The sequence below is a fragment of the Phoenix dactylifera genome, chromosome 1 (assembly GCF_009389715.1).
Source record: "Phoenix dactylifera cultivar Barhee BC4 chromosome 1, palm_55x_up_171113_PBpolish2nd_filt_p, whole genome shotgun sequence".
NCBI classification, from domain to species: domain Eukaryota; kingdom Viridiplantae; phylum Streptophyta; class Magnoliopsida; order Arecales; family Arecaceae; genus Phoenix; species Phoenix dactylifera.
In genome coordinates this window covers 7,858,317-7,882,784 of record NC_052392.1, presented here as the reverse complement: position 1 = coordinate 7,882,784, position 24,468 = coordinate 7,858,317, and the positions used below count along the sequence as shown (strand labels likewise).

The following is a 24,468-nucleotide window of genomic DNA, read 5'->3' as shown; positions in this document are numbered from 1 at the left end:
CGTTTAGTTTCTGAAAACATCAAAGTACCTTGTAGGAGAATCAGATATTGAAGCTTTTTACTGATCCAAAAGGATCATCGGACTCGATATGGACCAATTTGGCCACTACAAGTATTTAAAAGGATTACTAAACTCAATGTAGAATACTTTGGCCATTGCGAGTATTTAGGAGGATCATTAGACACGATGTAAAATACTTTGGCCACTACGAGTATCCAGGAGGATCATCAGAATCAATATCGAACACTTTGACTACTGCGAAAAGGACTGAACAGGGTTAAAAAGCGAGATCCGCAGCATCAGAAAGTCAAGTCGCAAGCCAAACTTTCGGAGACCATAACTTGATCGCACGATGTCTGATTGAAATCTTTTTTTTTAAAAAAAATGGATATCTTTTCGAGATTACAACTTTGGGCCGATTTTGAATCAGGCCGAAATTCCATCATTTAGGCCTCGAAACAGACTAGTCAAACCAAAAGTTTTATTTTCAGGTAAGAATTTGACCAGACGTAACTCTCTATCTGAAAAGAATCAGGTGGAATGACAGGAGGCAGAGTTGATGTAAAAGTCGAGATTTTTCTTCTCAAAAATTTTAATTTTTTCTAGAATATTTTTATTAATCATATGTATTTTAGGATATATAGTCTTATTCAAACCAGGAGAGGAATCCAACCCAAATTGTGAAAAGAAAAATCTCACTAGTATTATAAATAGGGTCTATCTACCTCAGTTTAAGAGGTGTGTGAATCAATAATGAAAGAAAAGGACACTAAAGTTCTACTTTCGAGATTCATCATCTTCTTCTAATTTTCTTTTGAGAGATTCGAGTAGAGCGGATTGAAGAAAATCTTCCTTCTCGCCAATCGGATTATCTACAACAGCCATATTCCTTTCTCCAACTAGCATAGGAACCTTAGATCACCTACATGCCCAAGACCAAACACTATCAAGAGAGCATGCTCACAACAAAAAATCAAACAAAGCCATAATAACAACAAGAAACGTAGAGCCCAACAAGAGTTTCATGCACTATTAATCACCACTAACCAATACAGGCTTGAAAGAAACGATTGCAAAAGGAAAGCTTACATGAGAAGAAGAAAGCCAAGCTACTAACTTTCCCCACTAAAAAAATTATAAGAGACCTTCTATGATGGCACCTTCTTTTTGTCCTCTCTTCTCTCCTCACATGAATGGACTCTCTCATGCGACTTCCATGGCTTCAGATAAGTATTTACAGTAAGGTAGACTCCTAGCACAACATAACTAGTTAGTGCCTATCAACAAGACAAAAATTACTTGCTATTTCCTAATGCCCCCATGAGTCTAGAACCTCAAGTATATCCTTGTAGCTACACACCCATTGCATATGTAAAATAGCATATCCGAAGAAAGCAAGGATAGCACTAATTTTTCATACTCTCCCTTGCTGCAAAGTCGTGATCCACCAAACAGAGCTTTGCTTGAAGACCTTGGAGCCATGTTTTTGGAAGAGCCTTATTGAAGATATCCACCAAGTTGTCATGAGACTGCACCTCCACGAGCTTGATTTCATCCCCAAGAATCTTGTCACGAATAAGTGATTCTCCACCTCAATATGCTTTGTTTAGCATGAAAAATAGGATTTAAAGCTAACTTGGTTGTGCTTTGGCCGTCGCAACCAATGTCCACTTGGTAGTCAATTTCTTGAAGAAGATCACCAACCAATCTTCGCAACCAAGAACACCTTGACCCGCCAAAGTTGCTGCCTTACACTCCACCTCTAGAAAGTGCAATGATATCTTGTTTCTTGCTATAACCATGAAGCATAAGTAAAACCCAAGGCCAAAAATTTAGCCCCAAGTAGACTTCATCTCATCTAAAATCATCTAACCAATCAATATTCATGGATCCAAGAAGTTCCAATCTCGAACTTTCTCATAAAAAGAACCAAAATCAAGAAAGGAATTTGACATATTTGAGAATCCTTTTCGCCGCATCCAAATAATACTTTCTTGGCACTTGCATATGCCGGCTCGCTACTTCCAACCACAAGAGCAATGTTCGTTGATAAGGTACCAAAAACTTCCAATAAAATTGAAAAGTTTTACAATCACCTTTCTTATTTTGAAATTTGAATCCATTGGAGTAAAACAAGCCTTCTTGATTCTAAATATTGGTATCTTTATTTCATCGAACTTGACTCTGACCTAACCTGGTCCATTGTCCTTTAGCTGGACATAAACAACATTCGTTGATGCATGCCCTAAGATCCACCTACACATCCAAAAAAAATTATATCCTATACTAGGTGCACCATATGATCATACACGCTATCAATTACATCCACTTATTTTTATAGACTCTATTTATAAAGTGCTCACCTTGATGCACCGCTATATGACCAATAGCATGCAATTGGTGCATATCAATGTAAGGTATAATTTCTCACACAACCATCTCAACCAAGTATGAGCGCATAAGCTTCCCTGCTGTATGGGACCGGAGAGCTAATCTCTTAACCAGAATCCAGAAACCAGAATCCAAAAAGAAACCATCTAACGGAAATGACGATAACACCACAATACAACCCAAGAATCACAAAAAATCGAATGCGTCCTGCCAAATCAATATAAGGGCATTCTCGTACATCTAATGTCACAATCTTAGCTTCGGACACGCGAGCCGAACCTCTGCGACGACCGCGATGGCGGAGAGCGAAATCCTTCGACAGCTGGACGAGTCCACCGGCGACGCCCGGCGTCTCCAGCTCGAGACCCTCCGGTCGATCCTCGAGGCCAACACCGGCACCTCCTATCTGCGCCGCCACCTCGCCGGCTACGTCCCGGACGCCCTCGACGCCGCCACCTTCCGCCGCCTCGTCCCCCTCTCCTCCTACGACGACTACGCCGACCTCATCGCCCGCATCGCGGAGGGCGTCGAGCCCCCCACCGCCCTCTCCCTCGATCCCCTCCTCTGCTTCTTCAACAGGTTCTCTTCAATTCCCTCTCGGACAAAAGCCATCTTTTCCTCCTGATTTGCTGATTTCTACCTTTTTTTTATTGACTTGTTTCTGAAATTTTTGCGGTCTCCAGTTCGGGAACCAGCAATTTGAGGCCAAAGCTGATACCTTTCTTCGATTCCAGCCACGCCAAATCCGCCTCCAATATAGCCCACCAAGCCAGCTCCGCCTTTCTTCGGAGGTGATCTGCTTTTATTACCAAATTTCATCTCATGTAAAGCTTCTAATTTTCTTCATTTAATTGATGTTCTTCTCCATGAATTAAGATTATTTCCCCCAAGACAATCAGTAAATAAGATTCTATGGTTCTTGTACGCCGGAAATGTCACCGAGACCAAAGGTGGATTCAAGGTAATGGCGGCCTCGGGCTTACCCCTTTCACCGCAAGGGCCCGAACCCCGCTGCTGTCGATGCTCGTCAGCCCGCCAGAAGTCCTTCTCGGGTCCGACAATCATCAGCAAACGTACTGCCACCTTCTCAGCGGCCTCCGGAAGTCGGCATCCATAGACTGCATTCGAGCACCATATGCGGCAGGTCTGGCTCGAGCAGTTCGTCTCTTGGAGTCCAATGGAAGCAGCTCTGCGATGACATAGAATCTGGATCGGTTAACCCGGAGATCACGGACGCCGCGATGCGAGACGCGGTGCAGGAGTTGCTCGGTGGGCCGCAGCCGGAGATGGCGAGGAGGCTTCGAGAAGTTTGTGGGAAGCTGAATTGGGGTGGAATCCTTGGCGAGTTGTGGCCGGAAGTACGGTACGTTGCTTGTGTTACTACCGGCAGCATGGAGCAATACTATCCGATGCTCAAGTACTATGCCGGCGAGAATGTGCCATTGCTGTGTGGAGACTACTTCGCTTCTGAGTGTCCTGTAGGTATGAACATGGACAGGATGCGGCCGCCGGAGGAGACGAAGCTTTGTGATTCTCCCGAACGCGGCTTACTTCGAGTTCCTTCCTTTCGACATGGGAGCTTCCTCCGAGGCGAAGGAGACCGTGGATATCAGTGGGGTGGAGGTTGGGAAGATGTATGAGGTGGTGGCGACTACTTACAGGGGGTTGTACCGGTACCGTTTGGGCGATGTTGTTAAGGTGGTAGGATTTTATAATTCATCTCCTCAAGTTCAGTTCATTACAAGAGCCCCAAAGGAGGCTTCAGAAATCTTTACTGAGAGAGAATTGATATGTGGAATGGAAAACTTTCAGCGGATGCTTAGAGATGGGCACAAAGGGGAGGTTGTAGAGTTTGCTGGATTTTTGGATTCCGGTTCAGGCCTGAAACATGTCATCATTTTTGTGGAAGCGAGCAAAGATTGCATGTTTCTGCAGAGGGAGAATTTGGAGGAGTCCATTGCTTATCTCAGAAGGTGCTGCTCATCCATTGAAGGTTGTTTGGGGAGTGTTTATAGGGAGAAGAGAGCTGATGGAGATCTTGGTCCTCTGCAGATATCTATAGTAGAGCCTGGTAGTTTTGATGGTCTAGCAAAATTGGCCATGGAGAGTGGAGCACCAGCCAACCAATATAAGCCTCCAAAGGTCATCCGGAACCGTGGCCTTGTTGATCTGTTGAAAGCATCTATTGTGGTAACAGCAAGCCTGGAAGCTAATTGAACGTAAAATTCCCATATACCACTGAAAATAAGAAGGAATTCTTGTACATCTTTTGGTTGAGGGAGAAACCTCACCCCTGTGGGCTGTCTTCTTCTCCTCGAAATGCACCATAACTTATAATATTTCTTGTTTTTGTTGATTATGTGATAATAATAGCTTCCAGGGGCACTAAATGGGAATTCTCTATGCTGCCCATCACTTTAGAGAAATTCTCTAGACTCAATAGACTGATATTCCTTCACTGTTGATTTGTCTTCTTTCTCTTAATTCTGCTGGCTGTGCTCACGTGAGATTAGTGTGAGTAATCAATGTACAAAAAAAAAAAAAAAAAATCTAGTGCATAGAGACTTTTCTATTGTGAGTATCAGTCTGTTGAATTATGCACAGATGAATACTAATCACCTTCATTATTAAATATAATCTTCATGGATAAAATAGTGGAAGCATGACAACGCTTTTTCCATGTCCGGTTGTCCGCAATTTGTGGCCCTAGGAATTCAAATGGAGTCCATCCCATTTAAATATATAATGGCAGTTTGTGAAAAATTATGGAATAGTTTTCTTATGTATCTGTTCTTAACTATGCTCTCTAGCCTGTCTGATCATAACTTATTATATGTGATTGAGTTTTTTGGTTAAATAGAAGATCAGAACTCATGAACTTGTTTCTATCTAAAATATATAACCTAGCTCACGCTGGCTTTTATGCTATTTCTATTGAGTTCACCAATCATAAACATGTGGAAAATTGTTTTGCAATTCAAAATTGCTTTTATTTCACATATGATATGGAAGAAAGTAGAACTGAGATAAGTAAACATATTAGGTCTAAAGTTTTTTTTTTTTTTTATTAAGTACAATGGCTTCTCACACGGCTTTAGTGTGAGTAAAGCCAGAAGAGTTTAGAGAGAGAATGTTGAGCAATGATAGAGGGGCAATAATATAATGTCCATAGGACCTCTACCGAGTGTTGAGCAGCAAAGAAGGCGATTCAGTTAGCCCTGTTCGCCTTTCTGAATACATGCACGGCCGGTATTTTTGAGACAAATATGGAAATAAAAAGCTATCCAATAATGTTAGGGATATATTCTCATATATGTTAGTCTGGATGCAGGGCCGGCCCGAGCCCTAGGCGACTGAGGCGGTCGCCTAAGGCCCCGGGCCAAGGGAAGGCCTCCGGGAGCAGAAGCTGGCTACGAGTCTTCCCCCTTGATGGAAGGGAGGTGGAGGGTTTCCTGGCCTGCAGAGGGCAATCGGGGAAGTTGGGGACAGTAGTTTTGTTTTGGGTGGAGAGAGAGAGAGAGAGAGAGAGAGAGAGAGAGAGAGAGAGGAGGGATTTGGTTGGCTTCATACACACCTGAAGCCACTCTTATCTTTCATCCCTTCTCTTTTTTGGTTTTGGTCTTGGTTTTCCTTCCCTCACATTACTCCTGATCCAGCTGGGCCATCAGGAAGGAAGATAGGGGGATTGGAGATGGACTTCTTGGAGGTGGAGATTCTTTTAATTTTCTCCTCTCGGTTTCTTCTCCCCTCTTGGGTGGTAGAGAGAGAAAAGGAGGGAGGGGGTTGAATGGCTGCTGTGCCGTGATGTTGCAGTTGCAGCTTCGGTGCTCACTTGAAGGGGGAGATGGTCTTTAGCAAAAGAAAAGGAGGGTAGAGAAAGAGAAGGAGGGAGGGGGGGGTTGAATGGCTGCTGTTCCGTGATGTTGCAGGGGCTGCTTGGGTACTCACTTGAAGGGAAGATGGTGGGATGGGACTTTTATTAATTAGATGGAGTGAATTTTCCATAATGACCCTACTTTCTCTTGGATAAATTTTTTGACCGTGAAGCGCCATGGGATGGCCTTTTTCCTATTCTGCTCTCGCTTCACATGGTAAACAGTATTGCCAAGAACAGTTCCATGGCCTTTTTTTTTTTTTTAAGTATTTTTTTTTAATATTTTCATTCAAGAATTATATTAAACTGAAGAGGCTTTTTGTCGACCTTTATTAGATCCATGCATTTTTGTTGAAATAGTGTACTTGACAGCAATCTATTTCCATAACATTTTTTTAAGTATTTTATATTTATTAAAAAAATTATTATTTAAAAAAAGAGGCCCCATTTACTGAATTCGTCTTGGGCCCCCAGATGTATTGGGCCGCCCCTGTCTGGATGTTACCTAGGAATCATTATCCCAGGGCAACATTCACTTAACAGTATATTAGCTTCACAAGATCCAAGAAACTCAAATATAGCTGGAAATATGGACAAAGTCTTCACCAAATGTTAAATTAGAACATTTCAAAACTAAAATATCCAACAACTATGTACCTCTTAGGTATAAGTGGTTATTTTATTACTTATCATATTAGTATGGGTTTATACCAATCCAACAATGGGCAAGAATAGAGTTTTCCATATTCTTGGTTACAAAAAAAAACATAGTGATTTTTTCTCCAATTTTCATTTTACTATATATCATATCACTTTAAATCCATCCATGTGGTAAAAGAAGTTTAGAAGTCTCATCTCAATTTTCAACAATTTTATCTCCATACCTATACCATAAGCTACAAACTATCAACTTGTATAGTTGAGTCATGACCTCCACCATTTTGAAAGAATCCGTGACATTATATTAAATACTCTAGAAAAAAAAAATAAAAGGAGTTAAAAGCATTGGAAAAAAATATTATTTAGGCTAGAATAAAGATATAATTCACAAACCTTCATTCAAAATATTCCCATATCCCAAAAATATAAGAATATAAATATAAAAAGTTACCTCAAAATAAATAAAATTGTTTATGTTAAATGGCCCAACTAGTCATTCAACACTTACGTGTACCAACAAGTCATGCAAATGCTAGATTGAGACCTTATATTTCCTCTATTTTCCTTATTAATGGACATGGATGTAAATCGCCGTGCTCCTTTCCTTTTGATCTTGTTGTTGTTAAATATAATTGTGATTTTTATTATTCTATTTCCGATCAATTTTGTTGTTGTTAAGTATAATTGTGATTTTTATGATTCTGTTTCCAATCAGTTATAAGCTGATTAAAGATAAGCTCAAGCATGCCACCTCCAATAAAATCATGTGGCTAGTGTTGACACGGTAGATGATTGCCAAAAAATCTGGCGACCAAACTCCAATTGAAGTTAACTTCTTGGTGGAGGAGAGGAGGGACTTTCCAATGGGGAAGGACCGAGAAGAGCTTACATAGAATCTCCAGAGTCCAAAAAAGACGAGCTCTACCCTAGTTCTGATTTCAACGGACTTTCAAACTGCATTTGGATGCTGAGCCAAACCAACAGGCCGGCCAATAAAACTAGAGGCTCGTTTAGTTCGAAGAGAAGGAAGGAGAAAAAATATGGTCAATGAGAAAGTAATGAGATACCGCTTATTTGATTTAAGTTTTCAAAGAATAGAGATGAAAAAATTATATTCCCATAAAGTATTTTCTATGTGAAACATGAAAAAAGTTACTTTCTCGTGAGCCGAAAATCACTCTATTTTTATTTTTTTCCCCAAAAAACTTTTCAGCATTAAAAATTACACATAACTTTTTCAAAAAAATGGATGGTCAACCAAACATAAATACTCTGAAAATCTGTTACTTTTTCATTATCAAACATAAAACTTTTTGAGGCATGTTCTTTCCAGAAATCTGCTTTTCAAAAATCATATTCTCAAAAAAAAAAAAGCTTCCCAGCCCCAAGTCTCACATCATTCCCTCTTATAAAAATTGTGTCCTCAATTATGTTTTTTTTTTCCCAAAGAGGAGGCAAAAGAAAGAAAAATACAGTCTGGACCCATAAGCTTTTTTCTTTTTTTCTTTTTTTTTTTGGTGTGTGTGTGTTCCAAAGGCAGCTCACCCATCAGCTTCTTCATATGGACAGAGTCGGCCCGAGCTTAGGCGATCGAGGCGGCCGCCTAAGGCCTCGGGCTAATGAAAAGTCTCTGGGAGGCGAAGGGAGCAAAGAGATTGAGAAAAAGAGAGGAAAGTTTCTTGCGTCGTGACTAAAAGGAAGCAAAGGCCCCATATAAAACGGGAACAGGAGCTGGCTACGAGTCTTCCTCCTTGGAAGGGAGGTGGAGAGTTTTCTGGCCTGCAGAGGGACAATTTGGGAAGTTGGGGACAGTAGTTTTGTTTTGGGGAGAGAGAGAGAGAGAGAGAGAGATGAGGAATTTGGTTGGCTTGATACACGCCTGAAGCGACTCTTATCTTTATCCCTTCTCTTTTTTGGTTTTGGTCTTGGTTTTCCTTCCCTCACATTACTCCTGACCCAGCTGGGCCATCAAGAAGAAAGGGGGATTGGAAATGGACTTCTTGGAGGGTGGAGATTCTTTTAATTTTCTCCTATCAGTTTCTTCTCCCCTATTGGGTGGTACAGAGAGAAAAGGAGGGAGGGGGTTCAATGGCTGCTGTGTGATGCTGCAGTTGCTGCTTGAGTACTCACTTGATGGGGAGATGGTGGGATGGAACTTTTATTAATTAGATGGAGTGAATTTTCCATAATGCCCCTATTTTTTTCTATAGGGAGGCTCCTTCACAAATTCTTTTCTTATCTTAGCCATGAAGTGCCATGGGATGATGGGATGACCTTTTCTTATTCTGCTCTTGCTTGACGGGATAAACAGTATTGTCAAGCATTATCTTAATTATTTAATCAGTTTCATTTTAATTATTTAATCAGTTTCATAACCCTTTTTTTAGGGTAATTACTTTTGTATGCTCCCATTCAAAAATTATATAAAATTAAAAAAATTTCTTATCTATTTTTATTAGATTCGTGTATCTTTATTAAAATAATATACTTAATAGCTATCCATTTTTATATCATTTTTTAAATATTTTATATTTATTAAAAAAATTATTATTAAAAAAAATCCCATTTATTGGTTCGCCTTAGGCATCCAGATGTGTTGGGCCGCCCCTGCATATGGAATACCAAACAAAGTTGAAGCACCTTGTATTTTCGCATCCACCGGGGTGGAGAGGGCAGTTAACGTCATAAATATATATATATATATTAATAATACATTATTGCTGATTCCGCTCCATCTTCGATCATACCTTTAACCCATCCTCCTCCTTTTTCCTCCTACCTTCCACAAGAACAGATACAAATATACAGAAGAAAAAAAAAAATTACACCCTGATTATTCGTATATAACACCCCATCGCACCTCTCATTCCATCCCCAAATCCCGTTTGTCCTAAAACGCAAACGGAGAGAGTCAAGAAGAACGAAAAGCCGAAGAGCATGCCGAAAAGAAAAAAAAAGAAACATTTTCTATTTTCTAATTTATTTGATCTCTACTCCAGCCGGAGCAAACGCCTGAGATCCTTACTTGCACAGTCCACGATCGCCGACACATCCTTCTTCAAGGAGAAACTCGGCAGCGGCAGCGAGCTCGGCGACGGCGAGACCGCGAACGCCGAGCCCGCGTACATATCCGCCGTCGCCGCCGCGGCCACGGCAGCGGTCTTCGGATCCCCAAACCTGATCTGCTTCGGGACCATCTCCGGGTCCGGCCCCAGCCTCCCCGTTCCGAACACCGCCGCCATCTCCGGCTTTTTAAACGCGTCGGGCGACTCGCCCCGCTTCAGGATCTTCACCTGCCCCGCCACCAGGCGGCTTCCTCCAGCCTCGGCGGCGGCTCCGCCGGACTTTGCCGGCTTGGGGGAGCCCTCCCGCCTCTTTCTGGCCTCCGGCCGGGGCGAGGGCGTCTTCCTCGACGGCTTGGGGTTAGGTTTCCGGCGGGGGAGGAAGGCCGGTAGGGGCCGCATCCGCTGGGCCATGAGGACGTCGTGCGGCCGCAAGACTTCCGTTGCCATGGCGAAGAAGAAGAAAGAAGAGAGAAGAAATGATTCAAGTCAACAAATTTCGATGGCTTCTGGATCGAAGAGCGAGGGTTTATAAAGAAAAGAAGAGATTTCGGCGTGGGTTCTTCGATCTCTAAATCTAACGGGCTTCCTTCTTTTTTTTCTTTCTTTTTTCCACTCCTCATAAGAGAGATGGCGAGGGCGGTGTGAGGGTTTCGCGGTTGCTTCCAGCTTTAATTTATGGAGAGAAAGGCGTAGTAGGTTGGCGAGGATAAGGCCTGGAAGCCCCGGTGGATGGTTGACGCGTGTACATCTTGAACCGGTCTTCGCCGGCCGGGTCGGTCAGAGATTCTTGTAACGGAAAAGAAAACGTTTCTTGACGTCGTTTTGTCCTGGTCGTCCCCACTCTTCCTTCTCTCTTTCCCTAAAAGTGGGACCCACCGAAACGATGTCTGCCACTACTGGGTCATCGACGCGTAAAAAGAGAACAACGATTTTTTTAAAAAAAAAATAAAAAAAAAAGCCTTTGGACCATGAGCATCGCATCTTGCAGCGTTCGTGTACTGGTATGTGGGCCCTACTTGTGGAAAGAAGTGCGTCCAATTATTGTCATAGAATATTAGTAATTTTTGTGTTAATAGATGTATAATAATTCAGGGAATATCTTATACAGCGCCAGCATCCAACATTACGATCAACCACCCGTGCTACGAGCCAATTGTTTCTAAAAATGATAATTTAATAGTAGTAGCGTTGCGGTATTCTCTACAAAATATTGGGAGTTGTTGGATGTAAGCTTGGGTCTATGGCAATTAAGAGTGTGGTGCGATGAACGTGACTCACCTAAAAGAGACCCCCATTGTGCTGTGATATCCGAGGGATGTTGGAATGCTGTACCAAAAGACCAAGAGAGCCACCGGTTGCATTGCCACTTATGCCGCTCAATATTTTGGAGAGATTCTCTTGCCATATTTGGATCACCCCTTCAATGCTTTGTTATTTTCTTTTTTTTGATTTTGCTAGTTGCACACTCATCACAGTAATATGAGCAACTATTGTACCAAAAAAAAAAAGGAGCAGAAATTAGAGGAAGGGTTGTTGCCATTGATTCATGAGATTTATGATTGAGATTTTACTCGGATGGAAATTTTTTTTATTACGTAACACTTTTTGAGGGTTTGCTGTTGCTTGGCACATATTATGTAAAAAGGCAAGATTTTTGGATTTCCATCAATCAGTGGTTGAGGGCGAGATGAACCGAGATAGCAGTTTATCTTAGCAAAAATTTAAATATAACTGGTATTTTTCGAGATCTTTATCTATATTTTGATAGAAATATTGAAATTTTGACTAATATTAAAAATTATATCTGGGTATTGATTTGGAATTTATTAATTAAAATTTTGATTTAAAAGCAGAAAAGTGATTTGAAGATATTGATCAGCATGAATATGTCGTCTTAACCCATTTCTCATATTTTTATTAATTTATATTGGCCGATATATATGATATCAACACAAACTAACATCTCGATATAAAAGACTAGGTTCAAATGCATGTATCATATATGAGAAAATGTATGGGGAGATATAATCAAGTGATGGCCGCTCTGGTCTAGTAATTTACCCCTTCTCTATATGAGAGGGGGTTATGGATTAGAATCTCGTCGGTGTTGAACTTCAATTATTTGATCTAAGTAATTGTAATGGATAATGTTCGCACCATTAAGTTAAAAAAATGATAGCATAATTACATTTTTTTATTACCTAATTAGACCAATACTCTCTTTTTTAGTTGGTTTTTCTCCTCTAGAGAGATGGAGTTGAACCAATGGGTGGATATCTATTTCTACAATATAATGGTTAGTGGAGATCTTTAGTTAATCATCTAGGCCAAATAAGTTGCCGTTGACAATCGATATGATTGAGGCACTAAGCTAATAAAGTTACCAAAGGGCTCGATGATCGACTGCTCTAGCTGTAAAGATCAACAAAAAGTTAAAGCATACTTGAGATAGTGGTAGGAAGCAAAGATTGTAATCGGATCCTTGCTTCAATATTAGGCTTGACCTAAAATAGCAAAAACGAAGAAATTCTTTTGCCAGAAAGTGTCCGATAAGAGATCCTTCAATGTGTAAGTTATAAAAACTCTTAGGGAACGGTAAAGGTTATAAGAGTGGCAGAACAATAACATAAAGACGTGTGAGAGCTCAAAAGCACTTACCTGAAGGATCTCTTGGAATTAGATTATATAGGTAAGGGCCAGTACCTATCACTAAGGGATTCAGGCATGCAGATTGGCCGTCTTTGGCAAGCCCCCTCATGTTCTGAGGATTACTTATAGTTGTTTCATGCGTGCATTATGTCTCGCGCATCATGCCCTACGTATCTCGCAGGCGTGATTTAGAGAAACTATTTGCAATCATGAGCGAGGTATTGCTGCTACTTGGGGGGATATTTTGAAATTTGAAGGACTCCCCATGCACTTCTGGACTGGCTATGTAGCAGACTTCCATTGATAGAATGGAGGCTTTGTGAGAGGGTCTAATTGACGGATATTTCATATCGACAGTAGTCAGTTCCAAAGGGTATCAATTATAGTAGATGCAATGTAAGCGTATCAATTATGGTAGACGCAATGTATATGCAGAGATGAGGCCAGAAAATTATATACACTTTCAATCATGGAAGTGTGTTCACCATTTTTATGAAACAAAAGAAATGAAAAGATTATGAAAGGTATTACAGATTAAGAAAAATACAGCTGAATGAGTGCAGTTGTTTATGGCAAAAGCAAAAGTTAAAGAGCAGTCAAAGTAAATTTCAGCACCATTTAAAGAGCCAAAATGCTGCATCACAATAATTTAGAGGACTTGTTTCTCTTCAATTTCTAGGAGAGGGAACAACCAAACCCCTCCCCCCACCCCCACTGCTTCCTCTCTCATATTTAAATCCATAAGCCATGCTAGGTGGTTATGTACTGTCAATATCTATCATGATGGAATTCAGCTAAATTAAATTCTCTATCTTGTACATGAAATGGAGGATTCAGTTCAATCATCTATCCATCAATTAATGGCAAGTAATTGTGCAAGAAATGCACAAATGTTTATAACAAAATAAAAAAGGTTCATATATATTCATCCTGTTCCATTGTTCATATTTAGCTGAGGAAAGATGTATGGTTAAACTGGGAGCCACTGGTCACATGAAGGATCTAAGGCAGCCAATGGTCCCCCAACAACAAGCAAATTGGGCCTCTCATTTATAAGCTCCATTAAAATCACCATTTATTCTAAAAATTTAAGCTAATAGGATAAGATAGATTTATTTATATATTTTATATTTTTTCACACTCTCCTTCATATGTAGGCCGGATTTTTTTTAATGGATGAGCCTAACATATGAAATTTTTTAATAATGAGATTAAATAGTATGAAGATAAGGTTCGAACTCAAAACTTCTACTCTGATATCATGTTGAAATCATCATTTATCTTAAAAACTTAAGTTGATAAAATAAAATAAATTTATTTATATATTTTATATTTTTTTACAAGCTCATTGGGCTATGACATGAAACACCCTCAAACAGCTGTTATTTGGACTCTTTTGTCATGACAAAAGAAATTATATTGTTTAACCCTTCTCATGATAAGATGCAATGGATGTTATGTAAAAGACCAAAGCGGTTGTCGAGATCACACCGTGGACCAAAAGAAAGTGAGGGTAAGGGTGAAGAAAAAAAAAAAAAAAAAGCTCCCATCCTTGCTACGGGAAAAAGAAATGAATAAAGATAAAAGATAAGCTCTCAAAAAGCGTGTTTATTCCCATCGAGAAAGCAAAAGGGGAGACCAAGTCTCAAAAAGAGGCCATTCCAAGGTGCGGTTCGTCGGTCAATGCCGCGAAAGCAATGGTGTACAGCTGTATTTATTCATTTCTGTGTGGACCGGACTGGAAGTATAAGTGCTCGACGATTTTCTTTTATATACAAAAGATTCTCTTGTGCTCAGCTAGAATTACTTTTTAGCACAATTTTAAACATAGCATAATAATTTATATTAATTTATATTATTTTTTATTAGTATAATTTTATATTATTAGTATTATTTTTTTATTAACATAATTCTATACTAGCCGGTATTATTTTTCTTTGTTAGAATGATTTTATGAATCACATAACAACCTCCATCAGAAAAAATTATTTTTTTTTATTAGCATAAATGTATATCAGCTTATATTATTTTTTATGTATAGAATTTGTATACAAGTTAATATAACTCCTAAGATGTATCGAATATAATAAAATAGAAAAATAAAATTATATTTTTCTCTCGTTCATTATTATTTTTCTCTTCTTCTGCAAATATTTTAACATTACCAAACTCTTTTTTATTAATAAGTAGATCTTTTTATCTCTCTATAGTTATGTGCAAGAATTATGCAGAATCTATTTAGTCCCATATTAACTATACATCTTGGTAAGTATAAAGTATTAAAAAATTTAAATACCACTTTTTGCTATTTTTTCGAGTAATGTTTTGAATTATTATAAATGACATAGATCTGAATTGATTCGATCTATGATCTATATAGATTTGGAGGAGCATACGAGGCTCGAAGAGTATGGGAGGAGGACTATGAAGGCTTTTTTTTTTTTTTCTTTTTTTAGGAGGAGTTATGGATGTTACAGTATGTAGATTAGGGGTGGGTCTTTCAAATTGTGGATTGGCTTCTTATGACCCTCTGTCGTTTAATATATGTAACAGTCTTAGATGGCAACTTTATGACAGACTAAGGTTTTCCTTTTTTTTTCCCCTTGCCAAACCATGGGCGCCCATCGGTTTTAGGGTACACCAACTCTTGGTGGGTCTTCTGTTGCATCAGTAGATGTCATATCAGCTTATGTGATGTTCTCACTATAATTTTTATGATAACATATTCATAAAATCCACTATAACAGTCTGATATCTCCCTGGTAATAGACTGGAGACTAATTTTTTTTGACCACTCTGGAAGAAATGAGCAGCCTTTGGCTTCAGATATCAAATGTTATTTGATCTTTTCACCATAAGTTTTATGATAAATGTTACGGAGGTATCGATCTGAGAATATATTATTATAATTTGTGAACAATGAGACTATCCAATAATGTTGTTTTTTGTTGTTGTCGTTTGCTATACTGGCTTATTATATATAAGAATACTTTCTTCTCAGGAAAAGTCCAATTGAAGGATGGATTGGAAACTAATGTTACTTATTTCCATCGCAATATTAATAGAAGCAAGAGGCTTTGTGTTATATAAATGCAAAAAATCACCCCGGCCTCCAACGTACGCAAGTTTCTTCTCTCATTTCACTCTCTAAAGCAGAAGTTTCCTTGCAGGAACATCAAACCTCACAATAATCTTTCGGAAATACTGTCACAAAATCACAGTAATCACCATCGATGATTGCTTGATTGAGATGTCATTTGACATAGATCGATTATTTAGAGAAATTGGTTTCAAAGATTGCCCTAAAGCTTGCTGAATTGCTTACGACAACAAATTGGTTGTCCCTAAAAATGTTCATCTGTAGGAATTCATGGATGCTTGAAACTCTTCCAAGGTCCTACCTTTAGTTTCTGGTACTACTTTTGCAACAAACAGAATAGATGCCACACAAATTGCAGAAAAGCTAAGAAAAAGTTACCTGAAAGCAAAATAACGTATCATGCAAATGAAATTTGAGTAATTTTTAGATAAAGTTCTAAAATAACTTGTAATGTCTTATCCCTTGGTTAGTTTGGATCAGAGAAATCATTGATTGCTAGATTTTCTAAACTGTTAACAAAAGTGACTGATTATCTACTTTTTTCTTTGGAAGAAAAGAGCAGTTTCCTTAAGTTAATAGGATTAAACAATGGCGAAATTAGTTCTGAAATTTTCGCACTCCCCTCTCTTTTTTTTGTTTGGAAAGATTTGAACTTTCAAATTCGATATCAAAAAAATATAATTTTTGATGGAGATTGAGAACATTTATCAGGAATGCAGACATGACCTAATCTTCCAAACATTCATACTGAAATGCTGATGAAGTTTTTGAGGGAAAAATTGCATATATGGTGACCCATAGAAAACTACATGAAGCAAGCCTGCATAGGAATTAGCATTGGATGCTAGTTTCTTGCTTTGGATGGTTATTGCCTCAAAATCTGCTGTGCCAATGGTATGCATCAAAGCAAAGATCGGATGCAACGTATGAATCATTAGAGGCCAATGTTGAATCTAATATCATGTGGTTCTTACTTCTTAGTATCAACCATTTAGTACATTCCTGACAAGCAATGAACAAAGTTAATATGAAACTTAACTATTTCCCTTGAAAATTACTGCTAAATCTTGAATGGAAAACTGAGCAATACTGGTCGCGGAACATAATTTTGTTCTGTTTAGAAATACTCAGTGGAAAATTTTGGATCTTTTAGCATCTTACCTGAAGAACTCCAGGCCATGAGAAAATTGAAAGAATATGAAACAGCTCACAAACTAAATCAGTTCAGGGGGGAGTCACTAAGCTTCCAGTTAGTCCTTTTATGTTGAATGGGAATATCTGCAACCAATCCAATTTCAATGCAGCATCCTACAGCCTGCCTTCCAGGATCTTAAAAGTAATAGAGAAATTGAGTCGCCAAATAGGAAAATAGGCATCAATATTCTTTCTTCGCTAAACAAAAAGAAAAAAGAAAAGAAAATATAAAACCGTCATTCTCTTAATTACCTCATGCGCGCATTATAACCCAAGGAATGGCTTCCATTCCTATTGAATTAGTCCCCAAAATGCCCTGTTTGATGATGCAAAAAGGAAAATGGACATAAAATGATAGTTAACTCTTTGAACAACCAACCTAGGACCTAGTGTGAGGACCCGTGCGGACGTGTTTTTGTCCTATATCGGTTATTCGCTAGATAGATCTTGGGTACTTACATAAGACCAAAGAACCTAAGAGAATGGCATTGATGCCATAGAAGAAGCTCCTGGTGGTTCAGTCAGGTAATCAGTAACCGTTGCTACCCTTGCTCCAGTTTGGATGGTTTTGTGCTTATTACCAGTTCTTCCTCCCGAGTTGAGACCAATCATTCAGACAGATGGGGATAATAATACCTTCTAGTTTACCATTTTGAATGAGATTATGAGTTATGACAAATGGTATCATAGCGAATCCGACCCATAACCTATATGGACTAGAAGACACTGCAACGTAGATCTATTGGGGCTAACCACGGGCCAATTGTGGTGCTTGTGATTAGATTTGAATCTTTAGCCCGACAAGGATGTCAAGACTTAAACGGGGAGAGTATGTGAGGATTCGTGCGGGCATGTGTTTAGTACTATAATTGATGGTGTGCGTGCAGAGGGCTAAGCATGAATTTCAGAAATTTTTTATGCGAAAAGAACGGGTTAAACATTTTAACCCAAAACATGCTTGATATTTTAAATATTTTGACTCTGGTACCAGTCGAAGATAGTCTTCAACTGCACATCACATGTGGCGCGGGCTCAGTCCCAATACATAGGGTGACACCCGCGCGTGCCTATCAAAGCACTCATCATATGAGCCCCCGGGTGGAGAGCCACGCTTCCTCACACGATCACGCGTGAGAGTTCTCGAAAATCGGATAGTCTCCACTAATCCTTTGCTTTGACACCAAATATCACAAAGCTCTCAGATTCCGAGGATTGTGTGATTCAAATAAATATGCATAAATGACAACTTCTTGTGATTTGAAGATTGAGATCATATCTCAATCGTAAAAGAGATCAGATCTTTTACCTTTAGAAGGAGGTTCCTTCAAGGATGTTTCGCAGCCGCACAAGCGTCCGGCCTCGATGACTCGTCCACGCAAAGCTCCGAAATGATCAGCTTTCCGGGGAGTGCTAGCTCGCAGGGAGGCAGAAGGTTGGCTGAAAGGGAGAAGAAGGAAGAAGATGGACCTTCACAGCTCAAGAACTCCTTCTTGGGTTTTACTCTCTTTCTCTGGTGCTCTTGATGTGTTAAGAAGAAGGAAGAGGGGTGGCCTATTTATAAGCCAAGAAGAGGGTGAGGTGTCCCTATGAGGTGTCCTGCCAGGACACATGTCACACATGCGAGGAAAAGAGGTGTCCTACTCCGCCACGTGTCACGCATGCAAAGGGGTGAGGTGGCCTGGAGGGCGATGTCATGGATGACCTCATGAGGCAGATGAGGTCATGGATGACATCAGGAGGAGTGTGAGGTGTCCAGGCCCGCCACGTGTCACGTATGCAAGCAAAAGAGGTGTCCTGCTCCGCCACGTGTCACGCATGCAAGCAAAAGAGGTGTCCTGCTCCGCCACGTGTCACGCATGCAAAGGGGTGAGGTGGCTAGGATGTGGGTCCCACATACAGTATGTGGATCTCATAAATGCAGGACGTGGGTCCCACATACAGTATGTGGGTCCCACCTAGGCAGGACCTGGGTCCCACATATAGTGTGTGGGTCCCACATAGGAAAGGAAGTCATACTAGGATCATAATTGATTTTGATCCAATTTGACTCAAGCCAAATCTGATTTAGTTGGGGGCAAATTAGACATTTTTACCAAACCAATTTTGGTGTCAATTACGGTTTTACCAATTTCAAATCATATTTGAATTTGGTCAAGCCCAATCTCTATTACTCAATCAAATTGAGTCTAATCAGTGATCCAATCACCAATTAACTTCTCCAAGCAACAATTGCTTAGGGCAATCAGTCAATCACATTGACTATTTTACCTCTAGACGATTCTCAATCGTTAATCAGCCATTTGATCAATCCAGAAACTTCTAAGCGTGTGACCTCACAGGTTCGAACCTAAACCGGTAGTACAAGAACACTTCCTGCACTAATCGAAGTAACCATCTAGCAATGGGACCCGACGACCGGATAGGCCGAATAGATGCAAAGTAACATTCTAGAACCTATGGACTATGATTACCGCATAATTCATCCTCTTGACCAAAAAATGCCCAAGGTGGGTTCAGAGTCTGTCTACCCTGAAACGATCCATCCGAAAATATGTTTCAATTCAATAAGTCAAGTGATAGTGATTTGACTTTTTCTGGCCAGGGTACTACTTAATTGAAAACACAAGGCATTCACCCTTATTTCTAAGGGAGGTCAATCCCATCTTGATCTGCAACTGACTACCACAAGTGCTTGACGGGACCCAGAAACCTTCCGTCGCTGGAATAGAAATCCAGGTAATCCGGCACCAAAGTACAGTGAGTTGCTTGCAAGCCACCGGTTGCAATCTCAGGTCTAAAGAATACATATACCCATATCCACTCGGAACAACTCTTGACAAGAGAGAGTCCGTCAATTGGTCACGTTCAGTGAACGTACACTACCATTCACCTGTATACCATACTAGTATCTCTATACTCTTTGGTTTGGAAGACAACCAACAAATATGATACACAATGACCTACGCCTGATAATACTATCGTCCTATTAATAGTATATCATACGGTCATGAACATTTAAGGATCTGTGTGACAAAATCATATTTCATTACATAAAGCAGTCCTAAGGACTTCATCACATCAGAGTTTGTGAAGATGTTCTGGCGATGAATAAATACCATGTAATTTATAATTGATTCAAATACATTTACAATCAACAATTGATTGGATTTAGGATACAATTTCCAACAACTCCCACTTGACCTAAAGCCAATCAGCACAGTATCGTATACCCATCTTCAAGTAATGATGGTCAAACTCCTTTACACTGAGGGCCTTAGTAAAGGGGTCGGCTAAGTTATCCTTTCCGTCAATCTTTTGAAGATCAACGTCACCTCGTTCTACTATCTCACGAACAAGGTGATACCGGCGCAGAATGTGCTTGGTGCGCTGGTGTGCCTTTGGTTCCTTAGCTTGAGCGATGGCCCCAGTGCTATCACAGTATAGTAGGACTGGTCCATCAGCGGAGGGTGCAACTCCAAGCTCAGCAATGAACTTCCGCAGCCACACAGCTTCCTTCGCCGCATCCGATGCCGCAATGTACTCCGCCTCGCACACAGAGTCCGCTATAGTAGTCTACTTGGAACTCTTCCAACAGACAGCCCCACCATACAGGGTAAAAACATAACCAGACACAGACTTGCTATCATCATGGTCTGATTGAAAACTTGAATTGGTATAACCGATAAGTCTCAACTCAGTATCTCCATAAAAAAGCCATTTATCCTTAGTATTTCTCAAATACTTGAGGATAGTCTTTACAACTTTCCAGTGGCTTTCTTCTGGGTCAGACTGGTACCTACTCACTACTCCTAGCGAGTGTGCCACATCTGGTCTAGTACATATCATTGCATACATAATAGATCCCACAGCAGAGGCATATGGAATTCTAGTCATACACTCTCTTTCTTGGGAAGTTGTCGGGCAATCTCCTTTAGAAAGAGTGATTCCATGACCTATCGGAAGATAGCTTTTCTTGGAATTCGTCATGCTGAACCTTTTCAGCACGGTTTCAATGTACATGGATTGGGACAGACCGAGCAACCTCCTAGATCTATCTCTATAGATCTTCATCCCAAGGATGTAGGATGCTTCTCCCAAATCCTTCATGGAGAATTGTGATGAAAGCCATATTTTTACTCCCTGTAGTGCAGCGATGTCATTCCCTATTAGGAGAATATCATCCACATACAGTACAAGAAATAAAACTACCGTACCATTAGCCCATTTGTATATGCAAGGTTCCTCTTCGTTCTTAATGAAGCCATAAGTTTTGATAACCCTGTCAAAACGAATATTCCAACTCCGAGATGCCTGCTTTAGTCCATATATGAACTTTTGCAGCCTACACACCTTAGACTCATCTGCAGAAATAAAATCTTCAGGCTGTATCATATACACCTATTCCTCTAAATCTCCATTTAGAAAAGCGGTTTCAACATCCATCTGCCAGATCTTAAAGTCCAGATGGGCCGCAATCGCAAGCATGATCCGAATGGATTTCAGCATTGCCACAAGCGAAAACATTTCGTCATAGTCGATACCATAACGCTGACGAAATCTCTAGGCAACCAGACGGGCTTTATAGGTTTCCACCTTTCCGTCTGCGCCTCTTTTCCGTTTGAAAATTCACTTACACCCTATGGATTTAAATCCTTCGGGTGGGTCAACCAATATCCATACATCATTGACCTTCATGGACTCCATTTTAGATTCCATGGCTCCAAGCCATTTATCAGAGTCAGACCTTTGCATAGCATCCATATAGGTGACGGGATCCTCATCGTTCTCATTGAGACCAATGGGATCATCGTCCCGGACAAGAAAACCATAGTATCTATCCGGTTGATGCGGTACTCTACCGGATCGCCTAACAGGTGCAACCTTAATGGGTTCTGAGTTTGATCCAATCAAATCAGAATCTAACGGTTCAGTTCTAGTTGTCTGATCCTCTACCTGTTGAACTTCATCAAGCTCAACCTTAGAGCTGTTCGTTCTTTCACCAAGAAATTTCTTCTCCAAGAAGACAGCTCTATTGTTGACGAACAACCTTTGTTCATTAGCCTGGTAGAAATAATACCCTTTGGTTTCTTTCGGGTAGCCGACAAAAAAACATTCTTCCGACCTAGCTTCCAGTTTGTCTGCTTTCAAACGACGGACGTAGGCTGGAGACCCCCAAACTTTAAGGTGAGAGAGTACAGGCTTTTGACCGGTCCATATCTCATATGGAGTTTTAGTCACAGATTTACTGGGAACTCTATTAAGAATATAACAAGCGGTCTCAAGTGCATAACCCCAAAATGATAAGGGCAAAACTGTAAACCCCATTATGGATCAGACCATGTCCAACAGAGTCCGATTCCTCTTTTCAGACACACCATTATGCTGCGGTGTTCCGGAAGGGATCCACTGAGAGAGAATCCCATTCTCCTCCAGATATGTCAAGAAATCACTAGAGAGGTATTCACCATCTCGATCAGATCGAAGTATCTTAATACACTGTCCAGTTTGTTTCTCTACTTCATTACGGTATAATTTGAACATTTCAAATAATTCATACTTGTGTTTCATAAGAAACACATACCCATACCAAGATAGGTCGTCGGTAAATGTAATGAAATAGCTGTATCCACCTCTTGCACTAGTGCTCATAGGTCCACATACATCCGAATGTACAAGACCTAATACAGCACCGGCTCGTATACCTTTTCCAGTAAAAGACGACTTGGTCATCTTTCCAAGAAGACAAGACTCACAGGTAGGTAATGATTCACAATCATTAATATTTAAAATATCCAGTGAGGCCAACCTGTTGATCCTGTTCTTGTTAATATGACCTAGCCTACAATGCCAAAGGTAGATATCCGAGACATCATCAGATCTAGGGCGTTTACTTGTAGTGTACATTACACTAACAGATTGTGGCAATACATAAATGCCATTGTTTAATCGTCCATTGATTACTGTAACACCATTCATAATGATATCACAATAATCCTTCTTTATACAAATTTCATAACCATCTAAGGCCAAATGACCAACGGAAATGACATTCATTAAGAAACTAGGACAATAGTGACATTCACCAAGGGCAATTATGTGAAAATTTGAAACAATTTGAGTATTACCTAATGCTAGAACTGGAACAGTTCTTCCATCTCCAACATTTAGGAATTTCTCATTGTTACCGAAATTCTCAATGACTTGCAGTCCTTTCAACGTATTACAGATATTAAAAGGACTTTCGGTATCCAATACCCAAGTCATAATATCACATACAGAGAAATTATAAGGTGTTATCATATAACCACCTTGACCAGCGACTCTTTGCTGATTTCTCTCATTAGCACTCGAGTTAGCCTGATTCTTAATCAAAGGTCTAGTCGGCTCATCACTATCCAATAGTGATAGGGGGAACTTATAAGAGGACATTTCTGCATAAAGGACAAAACCATGGCCTTATTAGTAAATGAATCAATTAATCTAAAGATATGGATTTTAGTCTAAAGATCCTCCCACTATTTTATACGAATCAAGAGCCTCTACCTCTAATCCGAAGAATTACTTTTAATTCTTTAGTGGGCACTAGAATCCAATAGGCTACACCTGAGCCCGGCTTTGGTCGGTATCAACCCAAATACACCTAAAGGTAGGTTCATAACAAATTGTTTCAACTAAACAACTTCTAGTGATCATTTTGCCCCAGGAAGCACTTCAGCAGGCGTATATCGGCATTACTGAAAGTCCCGGTTAGGTCCAACCATTAACATGTAGCAATCAATGCAAACTATCTAATAGATGGTCAAGCCCGACTTTGGCCGGTATCCAACCGGACCATCCATTCCAATAGTTGCAACTGACTCATCATTATTGTATGACAATTCCAATGGCCGATACGCACCAGTGCGCGCACACGCCTCCAATGTATATAGACGCATTGGACTCATTATCACACAACTAATAGGAGGCTATGACGTGGTCATCTCCATTAACCATATCATTTTATGGACCTAATAATTTAGAGGATTTTTATAATAAAAAGCTGACTCAATCCAAATGCTCCCACTAACTTCATAAGTCAGGTATCGTAGGAAATAGATTCAAGTCAGTGCACCTAAATCAGTCCAACTGATTTTCTTACAGGCATGGGTTAAATAGAGTCAATCAGAGATCTGATCAAAAGAGATTCACCAAGATGGCCAGGTAAGTGAGATCAGCGGAAGGGTATGCCATTAACTTGACTGGACCGAAACCCAGCAAGTAGCTCCCAATTAAAAACCCACTGATTACAGTTGTCTTTGACACCAACTGGTTTATCAATTTCAATTCGATCAATATCATAACTCAAGCTCAACCACGAAGCCTAAATCAACATCCATTTGGTCTAATCAAAGACATGGACTTGATCAACTACAACTATTGCAAAGATCAAGAGTAATCTTGACCCAATCTAAGAAACAACTTTAATTAGATTAGATCAACTACTCTACCAAGTTTGATTTCAACCATTGAGTCCAACTCAGTTGGATTCTTTCGGT

General features: G+C 40.0%; 2 protein-coding genes across 2 annotated transcripts; one reads left to right on the top strand and one right to left on the bottom strand.

Annotated features, from left to right (window-relative positions):
- Positions 1–2,342: 2,342 nt before the first annotated feature.
- On the top strand, positions 2,343–4,849 carry LOC103707540 (probable indole-3-acetic acid-amido synthetase GH3.6). Its single transcript, XM_008792070.4, is given in 6 exon segments — positions 2,343–2,970; positions 3,075–3,182; positions 3,268–3,362; positions 3,365–3,565; positions 3,568–3,911; positions 3,913–4,849. Coding segments are annotated over 6 exon segments (1,728 nt in total). The 5' UTR covers positions 2,343–2,686; the 3' UTR covers positions 4,609–4,849.
- A 4,722-nt stretch (positions 4,850–9,571) lies between these two features.
- Positions 9,572–10,653, bottom strand: LOC103707539. The gene has a single exon (XM_008792069.4). It carries the CDS (start codon positions 10,435–10,437, stop codon positions 9,916–9,918), a length of 522 nt encoding a protein of 173 aa, XP_008790291.2. The 5' UTR covers positions 10,438–10,653; the 3' UTR covers positions 9,572–9,915.
- Between the last annotated feature and the right edge of the window lie 13,815 nt (positions 10,654–24,468).